The sequence below is a fragment of the Lathamus discolor genome, unplaced genomic scaffold, assembly GCF_037157495.1.
Source record: "Lathamus discolor isolate bLatDis1 unplaced genomic scaffold, bLatDis1.hap1 Scaffold_77, whole genome shotgun sequence".
Classification (NCBI taxonomy): Eukaryota; Metazoa; Chordata; class Aves; order Psittaciformes; family Psittacidae; genus Lathamus; species Lathamus discolor.
Window position 1 is genome coordinate 82091 of NW_027069389.1, and position 25019 is coordinate 107109.

General features: G+C 55.8%; 2 protein-coding genes across 2 annotated transcripts; both read right to left on the bottom strand.

Annotated features, from left to right (window-relative positions):
- Positions 1–15978: 15978 nt before the first annotated feature.
- Positions 15979–19474, bottom strand: WAS (WASP actin nucleation promoting factor). The gene is made up of 11 exons (XM_065664935.1): positions 19294–19474; positions 18723–18878; positions 18258–18344; positions 17789–17885; positions 17515–17694; positions 17252–17420; positions 17106–17148; positions 16874–17027; positions 16467–16798; positions 16233–16338; positions 15979–16141 (listed from the first exon to the last, which is right to left on the bottom strand). The coding sequence occupies exons 1-11, from the start codon at positions 19393–19395 to the stop codon at positions 16089–16091; spliced, it is 1479 nt and encodes a 492-aa protein (XP_065521007.1). The 5' UTR covers positions 19396–19474; the 3' UTR covers positions 15979–16088.
- Positions 19475–19836: 362 nt separating this feature from the next.
- On the bottom strand, positions 19837–24983 carry TBC1D25 (TBC1 domain family member 25). Its single transcript, XM_065664930.1, has 6 exons — positions 24638–24983; positions 24302–24411; positions 24062–24213; positions 23615–23736; positions 23290–23493; positions 19837–22823 (listed from the first exon to the last, which is right to left on the bottom strand). The coding sequence occupies exons 1-6, from the start codon at positions 24701–24703 to the stop codon at positions 20661–20663; spliced, it is 2817 nt and encodes a 938-aa protein (XP_065521002.1). The 5' UTR covers positions 24704–24983; the 3' UTR covers positions 19837–20660.
- Positions 24984–25019: the final 36 nt, after the last annotated feature.

Here is a 25019-nt window from a genome sequence, read left to right on the forward strand (position 1 = left end):
GGTATCTATAGGGTCCCTAGGGTCTCTATAGTGTCTCTAGGGTCTCTATAGGGTCTCTATAGGGTCTCTATAGGGTTCCTAGGGTCTCTATAGGGTCTCTAGGGTCACTATAGGGGACTCTATAGGGTCCCTAGGGTTTCTATAGGGTCTCTATAGGGTTCCTAATGTCTCTATAGGTTCCCTAGGTCTCTATAGGGTCTCTAGGGCCTCTATAGGTCTCTAGGGCCTCTATAAGGGTCTCTATAGGGCCTCTAGTGTCTCTATAGTGTCTCTATAGGGTCCCTAGGGTCTCTATAGGGTCTCTATAGGGTCCCTAGGGTCTCTATAGGGTCTCTGGGGTCTCTCTAGGGTCTCTATAGGGTCTCTAGGGTCTCTATAGGGTCTCTATAGGGTCCCTAGGGGTCTCTATAGGGTCTCTATAGGGTCTCTATAGGGTCTCTAGGGTCTCTATAGGGTCTCTATAGGGTCCCTAGGGTCTCTATAGGGTCTCTATAGGGTTCCTAGGGTCTCTATAGGGTCCCTAGGTTCTCTATAGGGTCTCTAGGGTCTCTATAGTGTCTCTATAGGGTCTCTAGTGTCTCTATAGGGTCTCTATAGGGTCCCTAGGGTCTCTATAGGGTCTCTATAGGGTTCCTAGGGTCTCTATAGGGTCCCTAGGGTCTCTATAGGGTTCTCTATAGGGTTCCTAGGGTCTCTATAGGTTCCCTAGGGTCTCTATAGGGTCTCTAGGGCCTCTATAGGGTCTCTATAGGGCCTCTAGTGTCTCTATAGGGTCTCTATAGGGTCCCTAGGGTCTCTATAGGGTCTCTATAGGGTTCCTAGGGTCTCTATAGGGTCTCTATAGGGTTTCTAGGGCCTCCATAGGGTCTCTATAGGGTCCCTAGGGTCTCTATAGGGTCTCTATAGGGTCCCTAGGGTCTCTATAGGGTCTCTATAGGGTCTCTAGGGTCTCTATATGGTCTCTATAGGGTTCCTAGGGTCTCTATAGGGTCCCTAGGGTCTCTATAGGGTCTCTAGGGTCTCTCTAGGGTCTCTCTAGGGTCTCTAGGGTCTCTCTAGGGTCTCTATAGGGTCTCTAGGGTCTCTATAGGGTCTCTATAGAGTCTCTAGGGTCTCTATACGGTCTCTTTAGGGTTCCTAGGGTCTCTATAGGGTCTCTATAGGGTCTCTAGGGCCTCTATAGGGTCTCTATAGGGTCCCTAGGGTCTCTATAGGGTCTCTATAGGGTTCCTAGGGTCTCTATAGGGTCCCTAGGGTCTCTATAGTGTCTCTAGGGTCTCTCTAGGGTCTCTATAGGGTCTCTAGGGTCTCTATAGGGTCTCTATAGGGTTCCTAGGGTCTCTATAGGGTCCCTAGGGTCTCTATAGGGTCTCTGGGGTCTCTCTAGGGTCTCTATAGGGTCTCTAGGGTCTCTATAGGGTCTCTATAGGGTCCCTAGGGTCTCTATAGGGTCTCTATAGGGTCTCTATAGGGTCTCTAGGGTCTCTATAGGGTCTCTATAGGGTCCCTAGGGTCTCTATAGGGTCTCTATAGGGTTCCTAGGGTCTCTATAGGGTCCCTAGGTTCTCTATAGGGTCTCTAGGGTCTCTATAGTGTCTCTATAGGGTCTCTAGTGTCTCTATAGGGTCTCTATAGGGCCTCTAGTGTCTCTATAGGGTCTCTATAGGGTCCCTAGGGTCTCTATAGGGTCTCTATAGGGTCCCTAGGGTCTCTATAGGGTCTCTAGGGTCTCTCTAGTGTCTCTCTAGGGTCTCTATAGGGTTCCTAGGGTCTCTATAGGGTCCCTAGGGTCTCTATAGGGTCTCTATAGGGTTCCTAGGGTCTCTATAGGGTCCCTAGGGTCTCTATAGGGACTCTATAGAGTTCCTAGGGTCTCTATAGGGTCCCTAGGGTCTCTATAGGGTCTCTAGGGTCACTATAGGGACTCTATAGGGTCCCTAGGGTCTCTATAGGGTCTCTATAGGGTCTCTATAGGGTTCCTAGGGTCTCTATAGGGTCCCTAGGGTCTCTATAGGGCCTCTAGTGTCACTATAGGGACTCTATAGGGTCCCTAGGGTCTCTATAGGGTCTCTATAGGGTTCCTAGGGTCTCTATAGGTTCCCTAGGGTCTCTATAGGGTCTCTAGGGCCTCTATAGGGTCTCTATAGGGCCTCTAGTGTCTCTATAGGGTCTCTATAGGGTCCCTAGGGTCTCTATAGGGTCTCTATAGGGTCCCTAGGGTCTCTATAGGGTCTCTAGGGTCTCTCTAGGGTCTCTATAGGGTCTCTAGGGTCTCTCTAGGGTCTCTATAGGGTCTCTAGGGTCTCTCTAGGGTCTCTATAGGGTCTCTAGGGTCTCTATACGGTCTCTATAGGGTTCCTAGGGTCTCTATAGTGTCTCTATAGGGTCTCTAGGGCCTCTATAGGGTCTCTATAGGGTCCCTAGGGTCTCTATAGGGTCTCTATAGGGTTCATAGGGTATCTATAGGGTCCCTAGGGTCTCTATAGTGTCTCTAGGGTCTCTATAGGGTCTCTATAGGGTCTCTATAGGGTTCCTAGGGTCTCTATAGGGTCTCTAGGGTCACTATAGGGACTCTATAGGGTCCCTAGGGTTTCTATAGGGTCTCTATAGGGTTCCTAATGTCTCTATAGGTTCCCTAGGGTCTCTATAGGGTCTCTAGGGCCTCTATACGGTCTCTAGGGCCTCTATAGGGTCTCTATAGGGCCTCTAGTGTCTCTATAGTGTCTCTATAGGGTCCCTAGGGTCTCTATAGGGTCTCTATAGGGTCCCTAGGGTCTCTATAGGGTCTCTAGGGTCTCTCTAGGGTCTCTATAGGGTCTCTAGGGTCTCTCTAGGGTCTCTATAGGGTCTCTAGGGTCTCTATAGGGTCTCTATAGGGTCTCTAGGGTCTCTATAGGGTCTCTATAGGGTTCCTAGGGTCTCTATAGGGTCCCTAGGGTCTCTATAGGGTCTCTGGGGTCTCTCTAGGGTCTCTATAGGGTCTCTAGGGTCTCTATAGGGTCTCTATAGGGTCCCTAGGGTCTCTATAGGGTCTCTATAGGGTCTCTATAGGGTCTCTAGGGTCTCTATAGGGTCTCTATAGGGTCCCTAGGGTCTCTATAGGGTCTCTATAGGGTTCCTAGGGTCTCTATAGGGTCCCTAGGTTCTCTATAGGGTCTCTAGGGTCTCTATAGTGTCTCTATAGGGTCTCTAGTGTCTCTATAGGGTCTCTATAGGGTCCCTAGGGTCTCTATAGGGTCTCTATAGGGTTCCTAGGGTCTCTATAGGGTCCCTAGGGTCTCTATAGGGTCTCTATAGGGTTCCTAGGGTCTCTATAGGTTCCCTAGGGTCTCTATAGGGTCTCTAGGGCCTCTATAGGGTCTCTATAGGGCCTCTAGTGTCTCTATAGGGTCTCTATAGGGTCCCTAGGGTCTCTATAGGGTCTCTATAGGGTTCCTAGGGTCTCTATAGGGTCTCTATAGGGTTTCTAGGGCCTCCATAGGGTCTCTATAGGGTCCCTAGGGTCTCTATAGGGTCTCTATAGGGTCCCTAGGGTCTCTATAGGGTCTCTATAGGGTCTCTAGGGTCTCTATATGGTCTCTATAGGGTTCCTAGGGTCTCTATAGGGTCCCTAGGGTCTCTATAGGGTCTCTAGGGTCTCTCTAGGGTCTCTCTAGGGTCTCTAGGGTCTCTCTAGGGTCTCTATAGGGTCTCTAGGGTCTCTATAGGGTCTCTATAGAGTCTCTAGGGTCTCTATACGGTCTCTTTAGGGTTCCTAGGGTCTCTATAGGGTCTCTATAGGGTCTCTAGGGCCTCTATAGGGTCTCTATAGGGTCCCTAGGGTCTCTATAGGGTCTCTATAGGGTTCCTAGGGTCTCTATAGGGTCCCTAGGGTCTCTATAGTGTCTCTAGGGTCTCTCTAGGGTCTCTATAGGGTCTCTAGGGTCTCTATAGGGTCTCTATAGGGTTCCTAGGGTCTCTATAGGGTCCCTAGGGTCTCTATAGGGTCTCTGGGGTCTCTCTAGGGTCTCTATAGGGTCTCTAGGGTCTCTATAGGGTCTCTATAGGGTCCCTAGGGTCTCTATAGGGTCTCTATAGGGTCTCTATAGGGTCTCTAGGGTCTCTATAGGGTCTCTATAGGGTCCCTAGGGTCTCTATAGGGTCTCTATAGGGTTCCTAGGGTCTCTATAGGGTCCCTAGGTTCTCTATAGGGTCTCTAGGGTCTCTATAGTGTCTCTATAGGGTCTCTAGTGTCTCTATAGGGTCTCTATAGGGTCCCTAGGGTCTCTATAGGGTCTCTATAGGGTTCCTAGGGTCTCTATAGGGTCCCTAGGGTCTCTATAGGGTCTCTATAGGGTTCCTAGGGTCTCTATAGGTTCCCTAGGGTCTCTATAGGGTCTCTAGGGCCTCTATAGGGTCTCTATAGGGCCTCTAGTGTCTCTATAGGGTCTCTATAGGGTCCCTAGGGTCTCTATAGGGTCTCTATAGGGTTCCTAGGGTCTCTATAGGGTCTCTATAGGGTTTCTAGGGCCTCTATAGGGTCTCTATAGGGTCCCTAGGGTCTCTATAGGGTCTCTATAGGGTCTCTAGGGTCTCTCTAGGGTGTCTATAGGGTCTCTAGGATCTCTATATGGTCTCTATAGGGTTCCTAGGGTCTCTATAGGGTCCCTAGGGTCTCTATAGGGTCTCTAGGGTCTCTCTAGGGTCTCTGTAGGGTCTCTAGGGTCTCTCTAGGGTCTCTATAGGGTCTCTAGGGTGTCTATAGGGTCTCTATAGGGTCTCTAGGGTCTCTATAGGGTCTCTATAGGGTCCCTAGGGTCTCTATAGGGTCTCTATAGGGTCTCTAGGGTCTCTAGGGTCTCTATAGGGTATCTTTAGGGTTCCTAGGGCTCTATATGGTCTCTATAGGGTCTCTATAGGGTCTCTAGTGTCTCTATAGTGTCTCTATAGGGTCTCTAGTGTCTCTATAGGGTCTCTATAGGGTCCCTAGGGTCTCTATAGGGTCTCTATAGGGTTCCTAGGGTCTCTATAGGGTCCCTAGGGTCTCTATAAGGTCTCTAGGGTCTCTCTAGGGTCTCTAGGGTCTCTCTATGGTCTCTATAGGGTCTCTAGGGTCTCTCTAGGGTCTCTATAGGGTCTCTAGGGTCTCTATAGGGTCTCTATAGGGTCCCTAGGGTCTCTATAGGGTCTCTATAGGGTTCCTAGAGTCTCTATAGGGTCCCTAGGGTCTCTATAGGGTCTCTAGGGTCACTATAGGGACTCTATAGGGTCCCTAGGGTCTCTATAGGGTCTCTATAGGGTCTCTATAGGGTTCCTAGGGTCTCTATAGGGTCCCTAGGTTCTCTATAGGGTCTCTAGGGTCACTATAGTTACTCTATAGGGTCCCTAGGGTCTCTATAGGGTCTCTATAGGGTTCCTAGGGTCTCTATAGGTTCCCTAGGGTCTCTATAGGGTCTCTAGGGCCTCTATAGGGTCTCTATAGGGCCTCTAGTGTCTCTATAGGGTCTCTATAGGGTCCCTAGGGTCTCTATAGGGTCTCTATAGGGTCCCTAGGGTCTCTATAGGGTCTCTAGGGTCTCTCTAGGGTCTCTATAGGGTCTCTAGGGTCTCTCTAGGGTCTCTATATGGTCTCTAGGGTCTCTCTAGGGTCTCTATAGGGTCTCTAGGGTCTCTATACGGTCTCTATAGGGTTCCTAGGGTCTCTATAGTGTCTCTATAGGGTCTCTAGGGCCTCTATAGGGTCTCTATAGGGTCCCTAGGGTCTCTATAGGGTCTCTATAGGGTTCCTAGGGTCTCTATAGGGTCCCTAGGGTCTCTATAGTGTCTCTAGGGTCTCTATAGGGTCTCTATAGGGTCTCTATAGGGTCCCTAGGGTCTCTATAGTGTCTCTAGGGTCTCTATAGGGTCTCTATAGGGTCTCTATAGGGTTCCTAGGGTCTCTATAGGTTCCCTAGGGTCTCTATAGGGTCTCTAGGGCCTCTATAGAGTCTCTATAGGGCCTCTAGTGTCTCTATAGGGTCTCTATAGGGTCCCTATGGTCTCTATAGGGTCTCTATAGGGTCCCTAGGGTCTCTATAGGGTCTCTAGGGTCACTCTAGGGTCTCTATAGGGTCTCTAGGGTCTCTCTAGGGTCTCTATAGGGTCTCTAGGGTCTCTATAGGGTCTCTATAGGGTCTCTAGGGTCTCTATACGGTCTCTATAGGGTTCCTAGGGTCTCTATAGGGTCTCTATAGGGTCTCTAGGGCCTCTATAGGGTCTCTATAGGGTCCCTAGGGTCTCTATAGGGTCTCTATAGGGTTCCTAGGGTCTCTATAGGGTCCCTAGGGTCTCTATAGTGTCTCTAGGGTCTCTCTAGGGTCTCTATAGGGTCTCTAGGGTCTCTATAGTGTCTCTAGGGTCTCTATAGGGTCTCTATAGGGTTCCTAGGGTCTCTATAGGGTCCCTAGGGTCTCTATAGGGTCTCTAGGGTCTCTCTACGGTCTCTCTAGGGTCTCTAGGGTCTCTATAGGGTCTCTATAGGGTCCCTAGGGTCTCTATAGGGTCTCTATAGGGTCTCTATAGGGTCTCTAGGGTCTCTATAGGGTCTCTATAGGGTTCCTAGGGTCTCTATAGGGTCCCTAGGGTCTCTATAGGGTCTCTATAGGGTTCCTAGGGTCTCTATAGGGTCTCTAGGGTCTCTCTAGGGTCTCTATAGGGTCTCTAGGGTCTCTATAGGATCTCTATAGGGTTTCTAGGGTCTCTATAGGGTCTCTATAGGATCCCTAGGGTCTCTATAGGGTCTCTATAGGGTTCCTAGGGTCTCTATAGGTTCCCTAGGGTCTCTATAGGGTCTCCAGGGTCTCTATAGGGTCTCTATAGGGTCTCTAGTGTCTCTATAGGGTCTCTATAGGGTCCCTAGGGTCTCTATAGGGTCTCTATAGGGTTCCTAGGGTCTCTATAGGGTCTCTATAGGGTCTCTAGGGTCTCTATAGGGTCTCTATAGGGTCCCTAGGGTCTCTATAGGGTCTCTATATTGTTCCTAGGGTCTCTATAGGGTCCCTAGGGTCTCTATAGGGTCTCTAGGGTCTCTCTAGGGTCTCTATAGGGTCTCTAGGGTCTCTATAGGGTCTCTATAGGGTCTCTAGGGTCTCTATACGGTCTCTATAGGTTTCCTAGGGTCTCTATAGGGTCTCTATAGGGTCTCTAGTGTCTCTATAGGATCTCTATAGGGTCCCTAGGGTCTCTATAGGGTCCCTAGGGTCTCTATAGGGTCTCTAGGGTCACTATAGGGACTCTATAGGGTCCCTAGGGTCTCTATAGGGTCTCTATAGGGTTCCTAGGGTCTCTATAGGTTCCCTAGGGTCTCTATAGGGTCTCTAGGGCCTCTATAGGGTCTCTATAGGGCCTCTAGTGTCTCTATAGGGTCTCTATAGGGTCCCTAGGGTCTCTATAGGGTCTCTATAGGGTCCCTAGGGTCTCTATAGGGTCTCTAGGGTCTCTCTAGGGTCTCTATAGGGTCTCTAGGGTCTGTCTAGGGTCTCTATAGGGTCTCTAGGGTCTCTATACGGTCTCTATAGGGTTCCTAGGGTCTCTATAGGGTCTCTATAGGGTTTCTAGGGCCTCTATAGGGTCTCTATGGGGTCCCTAGGGTCTCTATAGGGTCTCTATAGGGTTCCTAGGGTCTCTATAGGGTCCCTAGGGTCTCTATAGTGTCTCTAGGGTCTCTCTAGGGTCTCTCTAGGGTCTCTAGGGTCTCTCTAGGGTGTCTATAGGGTCTCTAGGGTCTCTATAGGGTCTCTATAGGGTTCCTAGGGTCTCTATAGGGTCTCTAGGGTCTCTCTAGGGTCTCTATAGGGTCTCTAGGGTCTCTATAGGGTCTCTATAGGGTTCCTAGGGTCTCTATAGAGTCTCTAGGGTCTCTATAGGGTCTCTATAGGGTCCCTAGGGTCTCTATAGGGTCTCTATAGGGTTCCTAGAGTCTCTATAGGGTCCCTAGGGTCTCTATAGGGTCTCTAGGGTCTCTCTAGGGTCTCTATAGGGTCCCTAGGGTCTCTATAGGGTATCTATTGGGTTCCTAGGGCTCTATATGGTCTCTATAGGGTCTCTATAGGGTCTCTAGTGTCTCTATAGTGTCTCTATAGGGTCTCTAGTGTCTCTATAGGGTCTCTATAGGGTCCCTAGGGTCTCTATAGGGTCTCTATAGGGTTCCTAGGGTCTCTATAGGGTCCCTAGGGTCTCTATAGGGTCTCTAGGGTCTCTCTAGGGTCTCTATAGGGTCTCTAGGGTCTCTATAGGTTCTCTATAGGGTCCCTAGGGTCTCTATAGGGTCTCTATAGGGTTCCTAGGGTCTCTATAGTGTCTCTAGGGTCTCTCTAGGGTCTCTATAGGGTCCCTAGGGTCTCTATAGGGTCTCTATAGGAACCCTAGGGTCTCTATAGGGTCTCTATAGGGTTCCTAGGGTCTCTATAGGTTCCCTAGGGTCTCTATAGGGTCTCTATATGGTCTCTAGGGTCTCTATATGTTCCCTAGGGTCTCTATAGGGTCTCTAGGGTCTCTATAGGGTCTCTATAGGGTCTCTAGTGTCTCTATAGGGTCTCTATAGGGTCCCTAGGGTCTCTATAGGGTCTCTATAGGGTTCCTAGGGTCTCTATAGGGTCTCTATAGGGTCTCTAGGGTCTCTATAGGGTCTCTATAGGGTCCCTAGGGTCTCTATAGGGTCTCTATAGCGTTCCTAGTGTCTCTATAAGTTCCCTAGGGACTCTATAGGGTTCCTAGGGTCTCTATAGGGTCTCTATAGGGTCTCTAGTGTCTCTATAGGGTCTCTATAGGGTCCCTAGGGTCTCTATAGGGTCTCTATAGGGTTCCTAGGTTCTCTATAGGGTCCCTAGGGTCTCTATAGGGTCTCTAAGGTCTCTCTAGGGTCTCTATAGGGTCTCTAGGGTCTCTCTAGGGTCTCTATAGGGTGTCTAGGGTCTCTATAGGGTCTCTATAGGGTCTCTAGGGTCTCTATACGGTCTCTATAGGTTTCCTAGGGTCTCTATAGGGTCTCTATAGGGTCTCTAGTGTCTCTATAGGGTCTCTATAGGGTCCCTAGGTTCTCTATAGGGTCTCTATAGGGTCTCTATAGGGTTCCTAGGGTCTCTATAGGGTCCCTAGGGTCTCTATAGGGACTCTAATGGGTCCCTAGGGTCTCTATAGGGTCTCTATAGGGTTTCTAGGGTCTCTATAGGTTCCCTAGTGTCTCTATAGGGTATCTAGGGCCTCTATAGGGTCTCTATAGGGCCTCTAGTGTCTCTATAGGGTCTCTATAGGGTCCCTAGGGTCTCTATAGGGTCTCTATAGGGTCCCTAGGGTCTCTATAGGGTCTCTAGGGTCTCTCTAGGGTCTCTATAGGGTCTCTAGGGTCTCTCTAGGGTCTCTATAGGGTCTCTAGGGTCTCTATACGTTCTCTATAGGGTTCCTAGGGTCTCTATAGGGTCTCTATAGGGTCTCTAGGGCCTCTATAGGGTCTCTATAGGGTCCCTAGGGTCTCTATAGGGTCTCTATAGGGTTCCTAGGGTCTCTATAGGGTCCCTAGGGTCTCTATAGGGTCTCTAGGGTCTCTCTAGGGTCTCTGTAGGGTCTCTAGGGTCTCTCTAGGGTCTCTATAGGGTCTCTATAGGGTCCCTAGGGTCTCTATAGGGTCTCTATAGGGTCTCTATAGGGTCTCTAGGTTCTCTATATGGTCTCTATAGGGTCCCTAGGGTCTCTATAGGGTCTCTATAGGGTTCCTAGGGTCTCTATAGGGTCCCTAGGGTCTCTATAGGGTCTCTAGGGTCTCTATAGTGTCTCTATAGGGTCTCTAGTGTCTCTATAGGGTCTCTATAGGGTCCCTAGGGTCTCTATAGGGTCTCTATAGGGTTCCTAGGGTCTCTATAGGGTCCCTAGGGTCTCTATAGGGTCTCTATAGGGTTCCTAGGGTCTCTATAGGGTCTCTAGGGTCTCTCTAGGGTCTCTATAGGGTCTCTTGGGTCTCTATAGGGTCTCTAGTGTCTCTATAGGATCTCTATAGGGTCCCTAGTGTCTCTATAGGGTCTCTATAGGATCCCTAGGGTCTCTATAGGGTCTCTATAGGGTTCCTAGGGTCTCTATAGGTTCCCTAGAGTCTCTATAGGGTCTCTATAGGGTATCTATGGTCTCTATAGGGTCTCTATAGGATCCCTAGGGTCTCTATAGGGTCTCTATAGGGTTCCTAGGGTCTCTATAGGGTTCCTAGGGTCTCTATAGGGTCCGTAGGGTCTCTATAGTAAAGAAGTTCTTCCTGATGTTAACGTGGAACTTCCTATGCTCCAGTTTACACCCATTGCCCCTTGTCCTATCACTGGATATCACTGAAAAAAGCCTAGCTCCATCATCCTGACACCCACCCTTTACATATTTGTAAACATTGATGAGGTCACCCCTCAGTCTCCTCTTCTCCAAGCTAAAGAGACCCAGCTCCCTCAGCCTCTCCTCATAAGGGAGATGTTCCACTCCCTTAATCATCTTCGTGGCTCTGCGCTGGACTCCTTCAAGCAATTCCCTGTCCTTCTTGAACAGAGGGGCCCAGAACTGGACGCAATATTCCAGATGCGGCCTCACCAAGGCTGAGTAGAGGGGGAGGAGAACCTCTCTTGACCTACTAACCACTCCCTTTCTAATGCACCCTAAGATGCCACTTGCCTTCTTGGCCGCAAGAGCACATTGCTGGCTCATGGTCATCCTCCTATCCACCAGGACCCCCAGGTCCCTTTCCCCTTCGCTACTTTCCAGCAGGTCAACCCCCAACCTGTACTGGTCCATGGGGTTGTTCTTCCCCAGATGCAAGACTCTACACTTGCCCTCGTTAAATTTCATCAAGTTTCTCCCTGCCCAACTCTCCAGCCTGTCCAGGTCTCGCTGAATGGCAGCACAGTCCTCTGGTGTGTCAGCCACTCCTCCCAGTTTTGTGTCATCAGCAAACTTGCTGAGGGTGCACTCAGTTCCCTCATCCAGGTCATTGATGAAAATATTAAACAGCACCGGTCCCAGCACCGACCCCTGAGGAACTCCACTAGTCACAGACCTCCAGCTAGATTCTGCGCCATTGACCACAACTCTCTGCCTTCTTCCTTTCAACCAGTTCTCGATCCACCTCACTACTTGATCGTCAAGCCCACACTTCTTTAGCTTATCTATGAGGATGCTGTGGGAGACAGTATCAAATGCCTTACTGAAATCAAGAAAAACTACATCTACCACTCTACCATCATCCCTCCACCTAGTCACTTCCTCATAGAAGGCTATAAGGTTGGTCATACATGACTTCCCCCTCATAAAACCATGTTGGCTGTTCTTAATGACCCCCTCATCCTTGATATGCCTAGTGATGGAGTCAAGAATAAGTTGTTCCATCACCTTTCCAGGGATGGAGGCAAGGCTGACCGGTCTATAATTACCCGGGTCCTCCTTCTTGCCCTTCTTATAGATTGGTGTGACCTTTGCCATCCGCCAGTCCTCAGGCACCTCGCCCGTTTCCCACGACTTACCAAAGATAATGGAAAGTGGCCTAGCAATGACCTCCGCCAGCTCCCTCAGCACCCGTGGGTGCATTCCATCCGGACCCATCGATTTACAGATGTCCAGTTTGCATAGCTGATCCCTAACCCAATCCTCATCTACCAAAGCAAACTCCTCCTTTGTCCTGACTCCTTCTGGGGCTATAGAAATCCGGGGCCCTCGGGGAGAGTCTGCAGGAGTAAAGACAGAGGCAAAGAAGGCATTCAGCACCTCTGCCTTCTTTATATCCTCTGTCTCCAGGGTACCCACTTCGTTCAGCAGTGGGCCTATATTGCCTCTTGTGTTAGTTTTATTTGCTATGTATTTGAAGAAGCCCTTTCTATTGTCTTTAACCCGACTAGCAAGATTGAGTTCCAAGGAGGCCTTAGCTGTCCTAATTGCCTCCCTACATCCTCTAACAACTGTCCTATATTCCTCCCAAGCGGCCAGCCCCTCCTTCCATAATCCATAGATTCTCCTTTTCCACTTGAGTTTGCCCAGCAGCTCCTTGTTTAACCACGCCGGTCTCCTAGATCCCTTACTTGACTTCCTACTTATTGGGACGCTCCGATCCTGAGCTTGGAAGAAGCGGTCCTTGAATGCTAACCAACTATCTTGAGCCCCTTTACCGCCTAGTACACTTTCCCATGAGACCTCCCTTAGCAGTTGACTGAAGAGGCCAAAGTTGGCCCTTCGGAAATCCAGAACTGTGGCTTTGCTAGGTATTCTATTCCTCCCACACAGGATCCTAAACTCCACCATCTCATGGTCACTGCAGCCAAGGCTGCCATTGACCGTCACCACTTTGACCAAACCCTCCTTGTTGGCGAGTACTAAATCTAGCAGCGCTGCTCCCCTAGTTGGTACGTCCACCATTTGCATTAAGAAATTATCATCGATGCACTCGAGGAACCTCCTAGACTGTGAATGACTGGCTGTGTGAGTCTTCCAGCAAATATCGGGGTAATTAAAGTCCCCCACGACGACTAAGGCATGTAGTCGCGAGGCTACTTCCAGTTGCCTGTAGAAAGCCTCATCAACTCCTTCGTCCTGATCAGGAGGTCTGTAATAGACCCCCACAACTGTATCACCCGTGCCAGTCAGCCCCTTGATTCGTACCCACAGACATTCCACTTGCTCCTCATCCGACCCCGGACAGAACTCAATACATTCTAGTTGCTCTCTCACGTAAAGAGCAACTCCACCACCTCGCTTCGCTGACCTATCTTTCCTAAAAAGGACATAGCCATCCATGACCACATTCCAGTCATGTGAACTGTCCCACCATGTCTCTGTAATCGCCACTAGATCATAACCTTTAGCCCGCACACAGACTTCTAACTCCTCCTGTTTATTCCCCATGCTGCGTGCATTGGTGTACAGGCATTTCAGGGAGCCAGTCCTAGTACCCTTTTTCCCCTGCGGGACAGGGTCTAAAGAGCTATCCTTTCCCACAAGTGAAACAAGAGATTGATAGTCCTCCTTAGCCCGCCATCCTTCAATCCCTAGCGTGTTCCTCTTGGGCTCGGCCCAGTTAAATCCCCTTCATAACCAGTTTAAAGCCCTGTCAATGAACCCTGCTAACCCCTGCCCCAAACCCCTTTTTCCTCTCTGGGACTGGTGCATCCCGCCTGGTGTCCCATACAGCAGCCCGTGACTGAAAAACCCAAACCTTTGGCACCAGTCACGTAGCCATACATTAACCTGCAGAGTCTTCTTATACATCCCTTCACCCTCGCTTGCAACAGGTATGGAGGCAAACACCACTTGCGCTCCAGACCCTTTAACCAGCCGTCCCAGGGCCCTGTAGTCTCTCTTCATTGCCCTGACGTTCCTCGTAATAATTTCGTCACTGCCAACCTGAAAGCCCAGCAGTGGGTAGTAGTCAGACGGCTGCACCAGTTCAGAGAGCTTCTTTTTAACATCTCTAATCCGAGCCCCAGGCAGGCAGCAGACCTCCCTGTGGGGTGGATCCGGTCGACAAATGGGCCCTTCTGTTCCCCTCGGAAGGGAGTCACCCACCACAATTACTCTTCTTTTCTTCTTGGTTGGGGAAGTTCTGAGGCATGGGGGTGAGTGACTAGCCCTGGGTGACTCACTAGATAGATTTGCCTCACCATCTCCATTCACCTGGCCCTGAATTTCCAAGACCTCGTACCTGTTATTCAAGGGCAATTGGGAGGGAGGAAGGGATTGTGAGGGTTTTTGCTTACCTCTCCGAGGAGGAACCTCCCTCCATCCATCCTTGTCCATTAAGCTCTCTCCTTCTGTCTGATGGTAGGAGGGAAGGGGATCCATAACTTGTTGAGCCACTTCCCTCTGCCCTTGCCTTAGGGTGCGGTTCCACCAATCTATTTCACTTTCACACTCTCTAATGGCTCTCAACCTTTCTACCTCCTCCCTCAGTTCAGCCACCTGCCTGAGCAGGTCAGTTATTTGCTCACAGCGAACACAAGCAGTGTCACTGGCTCCCTCCAATACAAGTGCCAGGCTCAGGCATTCGCTGCAGCCAGAGACCTGCACAGCTGCATGTCTGCAGGAAGGCTCAGTCTGGATACCCACATTAGTACTCACTGCAGCTTTCGATCGTGTTGTAACCATGATCTATCCGGTCAATCAATCCGTCTACGTCCCTCAGCACTCCTTCCCCCTCCTGTACTCCAGGCGAGTCCTCTCGATGAGGCGGTTGGAACGCTCCCCTGCCCGCTCGCCTGCCCGCGCGAACTGCCGCGCAAACTGCCTCGACCCTCTGCCTCGACGCTCTCTGTTTGCCGGCTCTGTTCGCCACGCTCCTGGTCGCCGCACTCCCTCAATTCCCCTCCCAGGCACCTCTAAGTGTGTTCTCAGACATTCAGACATTCTGGCTCAGATACTACATAGCAACACCACGTTTCAAACCTCTTCCTGCCGTTCTGACATTGTCCCCCACCCTCCCCTCCTGCAGGAGGCCCTCTACTTAGCGTGCATATTGCCATGCATCTCGAGGCGGCCTCACTGCTCAGAACTCCCACTAACACAACATGGGTTAATAGGTGTATTAGATGTAAGGCACCCCTAACCCTAACCCTTACCCTACTGGCTGATACTCTGAAGCTGAGACTCTGGTGCTGAGATTGTTGCTGAGACTCTATGGCTTAGACTCTAGGGTTCTGACTTTGGAGATGAGACTGTGGCTGAGGCTCTGAACCCTAACCCATGATCTACTCACTCTGCTGCTGGACAGCAGGCACTGGAGATGTTGGATTCAAATAGACTTCTAGGTGGAAAAGCGAGGTGCGACAGCAATGTGAGTGGCACCGTTGTAAAGCTCACTGTGTGCTGAAAACTCCCAGCACCAGGTTTCTATCCTGGATCTTCGGCTGTGGGAGCAGAGTTCAAATGTTCGTGCGCTACTCTGCTGTACTCAGACAAGACCAGGCATCAGTGGTGTTGGACTCAAATGGACGTTGAGGTAGGAAAGTGAGGAGCAACAGCAATGTGTGTGTCACCATTGCAAAGCGCACCGTGTGCTGAAGATGCCCACCGCCAACTTTCCCTCCTGGCTCTTCTCCTGTGGGAGCAGAAGCCAAATGTTCGTGCTCTTCTCACTGTGCTGCACGGCGGCCAGGAGTGTACGCCGCATAAGCTGCACACAGTTAGACGTTTAGGTGGGTAATCAAGGAGCGACAGCAAAGGTGTTGGCAGCGCTGCAGAGCTCGCTGTCTGCAGAACATCCCCAGCAGCAGCTTTCTGTCCTGGCTCTACAGCAGAGGTTTGTCGTTTGATTACACCAATTGCACACTCATTGCACACCCCTGCACACTGTTATGGGTTCAGCAGTAGTAGACATTTTTCTCCTTCTTATTAGCTGGTGCAGTGCTGTGGTTTTGACTTCCAGTCTGGGAACAGCACTGATAACACCGATATTTTTAGTTTTTGCTCAGTAATGTGTACTCTGACCAAGGACTTCCTGAGTCTCATTCTCTGTCAGGGAGGAGGGGAAGCCAGGAGGAACCAGGACACTTGACCCTAAATAGCCAAAGAGGTGTTTCATACCACAACACATCATGGCCAGTATATAAACTGGGGGCAGTGACCCGAAGGGCTGGATCACTGCTCGGCTTGGGCTGGGAATCAGTCAGCAGGTGGTGACCAGTTTTATTCTCTTTCCTTGTTATTCACCTTATCATTATTCTCGGTGGTGGTAGCAGCAGTGGTTTGTGTTATATTTTAGTTACTGGAGTGTTCTTATCTCAACCGGTGGGAGTGACATTCTTTCCATTCTCCTCCCCATCCCTCCAGGAGCGGGAGAGAGGAAGGGGCGGGAATGAGTGAGCGGCTGCATTGTTCTAGGTTGCCAGCTGGCCTTAAACCATGACACACACTCATTGCAGACCCAGTGCATGCTTCTTGCACACTCCTTGCATGGGCATTCCACTTCTTCCCCCCCACACACATCCCTTCAATAACGATCGTTAATGCTCATTAGTGGTGATTAGCGATGCCTTTAATGGTGGCCTCCTGCCAAAGTGAGACTGGGGGAAGGGGTCCTTCAGGGTGGGGGTTCAGTCTGTGCCTGGTGGGGCTGGGGGTGCTCAGTCATCCCACTCATCTTCTTCACCCTCCTCCTCGAGTTCTTCACCCTCGTCTGCAGGAATAGGGGGGGGTCAGGTGGGGTGTCAAGGGGGGAGGGCAGGGGCTGTGGGGTATGTGTCATCCCCCCCACCACGAGAGCTCACCTGAGGAGTGGATGGCTCTGCTGCGCTTCTGCATCACATCCATGAGGGCCCCCACCAGCCCCCCAGAGCCGGTGCCACCGCTGCTGCTCTCAGGGCACTCGGGGGTCTGAGGTGGGTAAGGTGGGGTCATGGGGGCAGACAAACGCCACCAAATCCCCTCAGCCCCAGGGACTCATGGCGCACCCCCCTCTAGCGTCGGGGACTCATGGGGCACCCCAAACCCCCTCCACTGACCTTGTTCAGGGTCACCCCTTGGCGGATCTGGTCCAGCAGCGCCCCCCGCCCCAGGGGGGGTACAGGGCCTCCACCGGAGGTGGCCGGCAGAGGGGGCGGGGGAGGAGGAGGCGGAGCAGCGGTGGCCCCCGGGGGGGCTGGGCCACGTCCAGGGGGCGGAGCCACGGGCCGGGAGGGCGGGGCCACCGCGGGAAGGGCGGGGCCCCCACGGGGGGGTGGCAGGGCGCCCCCTGGCAGTGGGGGCAGCGGCCCCGTGCGGCTTCGGGAGGGACCGGGGAGGAGCGGAGGAGGAGGAGGAGGGGCAGCCCCTCGGCTCGGTGGGAGAGGGGGACCTGTTGGGGTGGGAGAGATGTTAATTAGTGTGTTATAATTCGCATGTTAATGAGCATGGGGGGAGGGGGGCTGACCCTGGCGCTGCAGCTCCTCCCGCACTGCCTGCAGCCCACCCCGTTCAGTGATGAAGTCATGGATGAGGCGGGAGGTCTCGGCGTCAGCCAACTGCACCTCAGTGATGCCAGCCTGGGTGAAGAGTGCCCGGAGAGCAGGGTCCAGTGCAGCCACCTGCGTCCCACAGCTCGTGTCAGCCCCACAGCAGTGCCCCAGGGCAGCGGGGGCAAAGCAGGAGCAGGAGACACCTACATCAAAGCCATTACTGGGGTCCCAACCGACGTGACCGACGTGCCTGGGATGATGGAGGATGAGCAGATGTTGTCCCACAGCTGGGCCCACATGGAGGTCTCTCCTCTGCCTTATACAGCCCCTCACATTCCCATTGCCAGACCCACCTGAAGCCGGAAGGGGCACCGATGTCGGCCTTAGAGATCTTCTTGCGGCTTTTCTTCTGCTCCCCGGCTGTGGGACACACTGTGGGTCCATCTGTGGGGCTGGGCAGCCCCCGGTAGCGGGATGCTGTGATGTCAGGGTTGCTGATGGGCACCACTGGCAGTAGAGGTGCTGCAAAGGACACGATACATCATAGTAACTCTCTGTAGAGCAGCAAGACCCCCACTGTGGAGCTGCAAGATGCCGCTGCGGAGCAGACACTCACCGCTGCCATCACCAGGGGCCATGGGGGTGCGGGACAGGTCCCCAGGACACTCTGTGGGGGGGACAGGTGGCTGTTGGTGTCGCACCCCACAGGACCCATTGTGCCCTCCAGTTCTGCCTCCCTCAATGCAGGGGGACTCACCATCACCGGGGGGGGGCAGAGGCGGGAGCTGCCGCTTCTCTGTGGAGAGACAGGAGAGGGTGTGAGTGCGAGGCTGCCCCAGTGCACCGGGGGCCCTGGGGGCCCTGGGGGCGGGCCACGGGGCCGCTCTCACCCGCCCGCTGCTGGCGCCGGTGCAGCCGCTCCTGGACCAGCGCCTCGAAGGCGGCCGCCTCCCCCTCGTCAGCGAAGTTCAGCCCGGCCTGGCCCTCCTGCACAGCCAATCGGGATGCTGCCCCATGGGTCCTGCCCACAGGCAGCGAGTAGCCCCCCACGGGTCATAAGCCCCACCCCACCCCCTTAGCCCCGCCCCTATGTCATAAGCCCCTCCCCTTTGTTCCTGCCCACGTGCAGCAATCCCTGGCCCTTGGTCAAGCCCACATGTGCCAAGCCCCATCCCTCGGCCCCACCCGCTGCCCAGCCTAACACCCGTAGCCCATCCCACATTCACTTGGCTCCACCCACCCCGAAACCCTGCCCACCCAGCCTTCAAAACCCAGAGGCCCCGGAGCTTCCCCTCCCTTTGGCTCCACCCCTTCCCCGAGGCTCCGCCCCTTCCCTTCCCTGTGGCCCCGCCCACTCACGTCGGAGGCGAAGGTGTGGAAGAAGGGGGTGCGGGCCGTGTAGCCCATCCTCCCCTGCAGCTCTTGCTCCCAGCGCAGCGCCCCCGCCTGGGACAGAGCCCCCCCAACAGCCCCCTGTCAGAGACCCCTGTCAGAGACCCCCCCCAGAGACCTCAGAGACCCCCGGGACCCCCCCAGAGACTCCTATGAGAGACACCCCAAAGAGCCCCCCCCCCCGGGACCCCCCAGAGATCCCCTGGGAGACCCAGAGACACCCCCCAGGGACCCCTATGAGAGGCCCCCTTGAGAGACTCCTCCCCGGGACCACCCCCATTGACCCCCAGGAACCCCCCAGAGACCCCTATGAGAGACTCCCAGAGAACCCAGGACCCTCCCAAGACCCCCCCCCGCGCGAGAGACCTCTGGGACTCCCGTAGAGCCCCATAGAGCCCCCCCCATGCCCCCCCCCCGGGCCCCTGCACTCACGCCCAGCTCGTAGAGCCGGATGAAGTAGGAGCGCCGGGCACTGTCCCGCACCAGGCAAACGGCGCCGCTGCAGCGCCGGGCCCAGGCCCCCCCCGCGGCGCCCCCCACTCCCCCCGGCTCAGCCACCACGAGTTGCGCCACCGCCGTCACCAGCGCCTGCGGGGACAGCATGAGCCCATAGTGCCGCATAGAGCCCCATAGAGATCCATAGAGACCCCTATAGAGTACCCAGAGAGCGCCAGAGAGCTCCCATAGAGACACGTAGAGCACGTTAGAGACCCACAGAGACCGCTATAGAGCCCCAGAGACGACCATAGAGCCCCCAGAGAAACCCAGAGAGCCCGACAGAGCTCTACAGAGACCCCAGAGAGCCCCCAAAACCACCCTTTGCCCCCCCAAACCCCTCCATAGGGCCCCCAAAACCCCCCGCCAAGCACAGCCATGGGAGCCCCCACCCCTTTAGGCCCCCCCAGCTTCCTCCAGACCTCCATTTACCCCAATGAGACCTCCAAGGAGGCCCCTAAATGCTTTATGGGCCCCACGGGAGCCCCAGTGCCCTTCCCCTCCTCACCACACATTTCCTGCCCAGGAGCTCAAACAGTCGCAGGTTCTCCTGGGGCTGCAGCAGCGCCGAGGGGACGTGCCCCCCCCCCGGGGCCCCCCCGCGGCTCATCCCTGGGTGCTCTCGGACACCTCAGTGCCTGGGACCCCCCCCAGTGCCTGGGTCCCTGCAGAGGCCTCTTCCGCCCGGAAGCACCCAAAAGCCTGAGGTGGCCGAGACGTCACCTCCGGGGTGGGGGGAGAACTGGGGGTGACTGGGAGGCGATGAGAGGCGATGGGGGGCAATGGGGGGGCGACGGGAGGTGACGGGAGGCAATGTGAGGTGATGGGAAGCAATGGGGGGCGATGGGGGGACGACAGGAGGCAATGGGAAGCAATGGGAGGCGATGGAAGGGTAATTGGGAACAGCCTCAGCCAATGCAGGCAGTGATGGGACTAAAACTGGGGACACTGGGAGGGACATGGGAACACTTGGAAGATTCCACCCCTCTTACCACACCAGAGCAGAGACCACCATCGCTGCCCAGCCCATATTGGGAATCCCAACCACCAGTCACAGGCATCAGGTTTATTGACGTCTCCAGCACCCCACAGATCCCAGATGCCAAAATACCCCCCCGGTGGGGGGGGGGAGGGGGCAATAAATAAGGAGTGGGTAAAAGGAACCTGGGCCAGGGGGCAGGAACTGGAGCGCAACAGTCCATACTGGAAGAAGCCATATGTGCATTAGATCCCAGTCAGTGCGCCCCACTGGTCGATACTGTTCCATTGTGGAAGGACACAAGGCCACACAGGTGAAGAACTCCCACTGGGCTGCCATGCTGGTCCTTACTAGTCCATACTGGGAGTGCTGAAGGCAATGTCAAAGCAGCGATTCCAGTTGATGGAGTTGTACTGGTCCAATCCAGACCCATCCTGGTCCGTCATGGTCCATACTGGCCTGGCCCAAGGCAATGCAGATCAGGAGTTCCCAGCTCGGATGTAGAGGTTCATAATGGTCCATACTGGACTGTCTCCAAGGGGTCCATTTATTCCTTACAGGTCCCCTATAGGGGATCAATCGGGCCCTCATATGGGCCTACAGGTCCCCATGTTGACCTGGGAGTCCGCACAGTGGTCTGTGGGTCCCCAAAATGGACCAACAGGTCCCCATGTGCTGTCCATAGGATCCCCACCTTGCCCTACGGGTCCCCATACTGACCTAGGGCTCCCCACGGTGCCCCCACGTTATCCTATGGGTCCCCATGTGCTGTCCAGGGGGTCCCCACACTGCCCTATGGCTCCCCATGACGCCCCATAACCCCCACGCATCATCACTGCGTTCCCCCATTCCCCCCCCTTCCCCTTTTCAACCCCCCCATCCCTCCCCGCCTCCATTTACCCCGTGCCGTGCCCCCCCGGGGGTGCCCCCCCCCAGCCCTCCAGGTAGCGTGCAAAGAGCCCCTTGGCGCGGTGCAGGACGCGGGGCAGGTGGTGGCGCCGCACCAGGCGGTCAAAGTGCATGGCCACCTCGTTGTAGTCCCCGGCGCGCGCCATCACCGCCTCCCGCTGCTCCAGCAGCATGGCCAGGCACAGGAAGAGCAGGAAGGGGTTCCCCTGGCCCAGCTCTTCTGGCGGCGGCAGCGGGGCCCCGTCATCCTCCACCCCGACCTCGTCCTCTGAGGAGGAAGAGGAGGAGGAAGAGGAAGAGGAACTTGAAGCTTCCCAAGGCCAAGCACCTCCCCAGGGGTCCTCAGCAGGGGTGCTGCCCACACTAGGGGCCTCATGTAACTCTATGGGGTCCTCCTGTACCTCTATGGGGGCTTCACGTAACTCTATGGGATCATCATGTACCTCTATGGGATATACACCAACCTCTCTGGTGTCCCCATCAACCTCACTGGGGCCTTTACCAATCTCTTTGGGCTCCCCATCAACCTCACTGGGGTCTTTAGAGACATCTGTGGGGTCCTCATATACCTCTATGGGATTTACACCAACCTCTGTGGGGTCCCCATCAACCTCACCGGGGCCTTTACCAACTTCTTTGGGCTCTCCATCAACCTCACTGGGATCTTTAGGGACCTCTGTGGGGTCTTCACCAACCTGTCTGAGGTCTTCACCCTCTTTGGGGTCTCTATCAACCTCTGTGGGGTCTTCACCACCCTGTCCAAGGGAGCAGGAGTAGTTGCCGCTGACCTCCTTGAGGGTGTCACCAAGCACATGGAGGAGCTCAAGGTCTCCTCTGATGTCTTTGGGCACATAGGGGTGTCCCCCGATTGCCTTGGAAGCACTGTGGTCTTGGACGGACTTCTCCAGGGCATCCCGATCTCCATGTGGCTTCTTGGAGACATGGTGAGCTCCATGGGTCTGCTTGGAGACACCTGGCTCTTGGGCTTCTCCTGTGTCCCTGAGGCCACTGGCATCTTGGCCACCATCACTGGAGGCTTCGGGATGCTCTTGGAGACCCCTTGGAGCACTGGCATCACCCTGGACCTCCCCAAGGTCCTTGTTACTGCCATGGACATCCTGGGAGATCTCCCAGCCCTTTTGGTCAGGACAAGCTTGGCCACCACCAAAGACCTCAAGCTTCTCACAGCTGCCCCCAGAACCATCCTTGATGATGTTGGAGCTCTGGAGCTCCTCTTGCTCATCCCCACAGCTCTGGATAACCCTGGAGCTCCCAAGCCCCTCTGGGACACCCCTGGAACTCTTTGGTGTCTCTTGCTCATCCCCAAACCTCTTGAGAGCCTCTGGGCCACCCAAAGAGACCTTGGACCCATCATTGGAGCCCTCCTGCCCATCCACAGCAGCCCCCATGCGCTGCTGCTGCCGGCGGAGGCGCCGGGGGGGCCGTGGCCTCAGCCCACGTCGCTCCCGCAGCCCCCGGCGAGCCCGGCGAGGGCCCAGGGGGGCTCCAAGGAGGGGAACCCCATCGGGGGGGGGCGGTGGGGCAGGTGGCAGCGAGCTCCAAGTGATCTCCAGCACCCTGAGGGCATCCTCGAAGGCAAACTCACGCTTGAGCTCCAGCAGGAGCCAGCGATAGCAGAAGAGGAGGTCGTGGGCTCCACGGGCAGCCAGGAAGGCCCAGAATGGGGGGTCTGCACGGCGCAGGAGGCGCCGGAGGTGGGCAAAGGCACGGGCCAGGCCCCGGCCACCAGGCCGGAAGCGGGGTCCAAGGCGGCGCATGAGGGAGCAGAAGCAGAGGAAAGCTTGAGCTTCATCATCCAGCACGGCCAAGAGCGGCGCCGCCACGTCCGACATGCCCTGGCAGTAGGAGAGGCGCGGGTGGCCCAGCGCGAAGGTGGTGAGCAGCGCCTGCAGCGCAGCCAAGTGCGGGTGCCCCTCCTCGGGGCCGCCGAAGTAGGGGTGCCCGCGGTCGGTGCGCACCACGTCCTTGCGCACGGCGGCCGCCACCAGCGCCAGCTCGGCGGGGGCCGCCCGTGCCGCCAGCACCTCCTTCAGCACCGCGTACTCGCCCGCCTTGTGGCGCAGGTGAGCCAAGCGCTCCTGCCCCGAGAGCCCCGGCGGGAAGACATTGAGCAGGTAGCGCCACACCACCTGCATCAGGATGGGCACAGGGTCAGGGTGCTGTGGGGTGGGGTGGGTGGGGAAGGGTTGAATGAGGGGGTTGGATAGGCAGGGACACACCAATAGGGTGGTGCATGAGCCCTGTCCAAGCTGGGCTTGAACATGCTGCAGGGATGGATCGTTTCCCTCTTTGGACAACCCATTGCAGTGTCCCACCACCCGCACAGGGAAGAACTTCCTTAGATCCAACCTGAGCTTCCCCTGTTCCAGTCTGAATGCATTCCCCCTTGCCCTACTGCTGCAGCCCCTGGTGAATGTCCCTCCCCAGCACCCTTGGAGCCCCTTCAGAAAGCAGAAAGGAGCAGAGACATGACCTGCACAGCACCTCATGCCCACTACAGAAACAGGGGAAAGCCACCCACAAAGGGCTGAGCTCCCAGCTGGGTCTGACCCACATCACCCAGGGTGGGGGGGGACGGACATGGGGAGCACACACCTTGCGCAGGCCGGGCTCGACACCACCATGGTAGACGTGGAGCCGCAGGTCATGGGGCCGCAGCAGCCGCCCGCCAGGGCCCAGGTACGCACGGAGGTCAGCGTCGCTCAGTGGGGCACAGGGTGGGGGTGGCAGCGGGGGTGATGGGGGGGACCCCTCAGGCCATGCCAGGGCAGCCTGCGCCCGGGCCAGCGTCCGGCCAACCTGTGGGAAATGCATCCGGGATGGAGCCAGGAGGGGACTGGGAGCACAGGGAGGGGACTGGGAGCACGAGGAGGGGACTGGAAGCGCTGGGAGTGGGGGGGGCACCCCAAGCGCCACTCACCTGTGCCAGCAGGGCTTGGGTGAAGGGCAGAGCTGCAGCCAGCAGCGAGCGGCGCTCAGGGAGCGGCTCCACGGCCGCCACCTCCCGCGGGCTGATGATGTCCCAGTCCTCCAGCAGCGGGCCTGCAGCACCCACAGGCTGGGGTCATTCCATTGGGCACCCAGGCACCAGGGTCGCCTTCCTGACACCCACTCATGGGCACCCCTCATGGATGTTCCCCTTCAGTAGGGGGGAAACAGGAGAAAAAGGGGGATGGGGGCATTAACAGGCACAGGGAGATAGAAGTCTAGGGGAATAGGAACATAGGGGAAGAGTGGGAGAGGAGCACAGAGATGGGAGTGTAGTGGACTAGGGAGATGGGGGTACAGGGTGATAGGGAGATGGGGGGCTCACTGGGGACCGGGCTGTCTTCTCTCTCTGACCCCCCCCCCGATCCTCCCCCCTCACTCTCAGCTGGGGGCCGCACGTCGAGGCGCAGGCGCAGCGCAGGCCGGGCGCAGGCAAAGGCAGCCGCCAGGTCCCCATCGCTCAGCAGTGGCACGAAGCTCTCCTGGCCCTGCGGGTCTCGAGCGGCGAAGCTGATGGAGAAGCTCTTCTTCCTGCGGCAGGGGGGGACCCGAGGCGGGTTCAGTGACTGGAACCCCCCGCCGGGGCTCAGGCAGTGGCGGGGGGGGGCGCAGGGCTCACCCCTGCAGGTCGAAGGCGCGGGCCAGGATGTGCTGCAGCACGTCCAGGGACGTGATCTGCGGGTCCACGGCGAAGGAGCGAAACTCGGGCGGCTGCAGCCCCTCGCTCTTCTGCGGCGGGGCGGCAGTAACCGGGGGGGCACCGGGGGCGAGCCCCGGAGACCCCTCCCCAGCCCTGGCTCTGAGCGGGCCCAACACGGCGGCCGCGTCCCGTTGCCGCGGCAGCAGCGCCTCAAAGCACACCCTCTCATTGGCCCGCCCCTCGTTGGCCACGCCCACGTGTTAGCCCCGCCCACCAGGCGACGCCCCGCCCCCTCCCCGAGGCCACGCCCCTCACCTTGACGCGCACGCGGACCACCTCGCACTCCTCCTCCAGCGCGGCCCCGCCCCCCGGAGCCGCCATTGCGGGGGGGGGGGGTGGGGTCGGACACGGCTCTGCGCAGACGCAGGACCGGAACCGGGGACGGCAGCGGGAGGTGGGGGGGGGGGGGGGGGGCCGCGCCGCTACCGGACGGTGCGGGCGAGGATGGGATTGGAGGGAAAGAGGGTTGTTACATCACCGTGCTGACGTCACGCAGCGCGCCGCTCGGTGCCCGGCGCGGGGACGGTCCGGAGCAGCGGCACGATCGTCCCCATCCTGCGGCCGCGGCGGCAACAACATCCGGGTCAGCGCGCAGTCGTGACGTCGTAGGAGGCGGGGCGTGACGTGCCCCACCCCA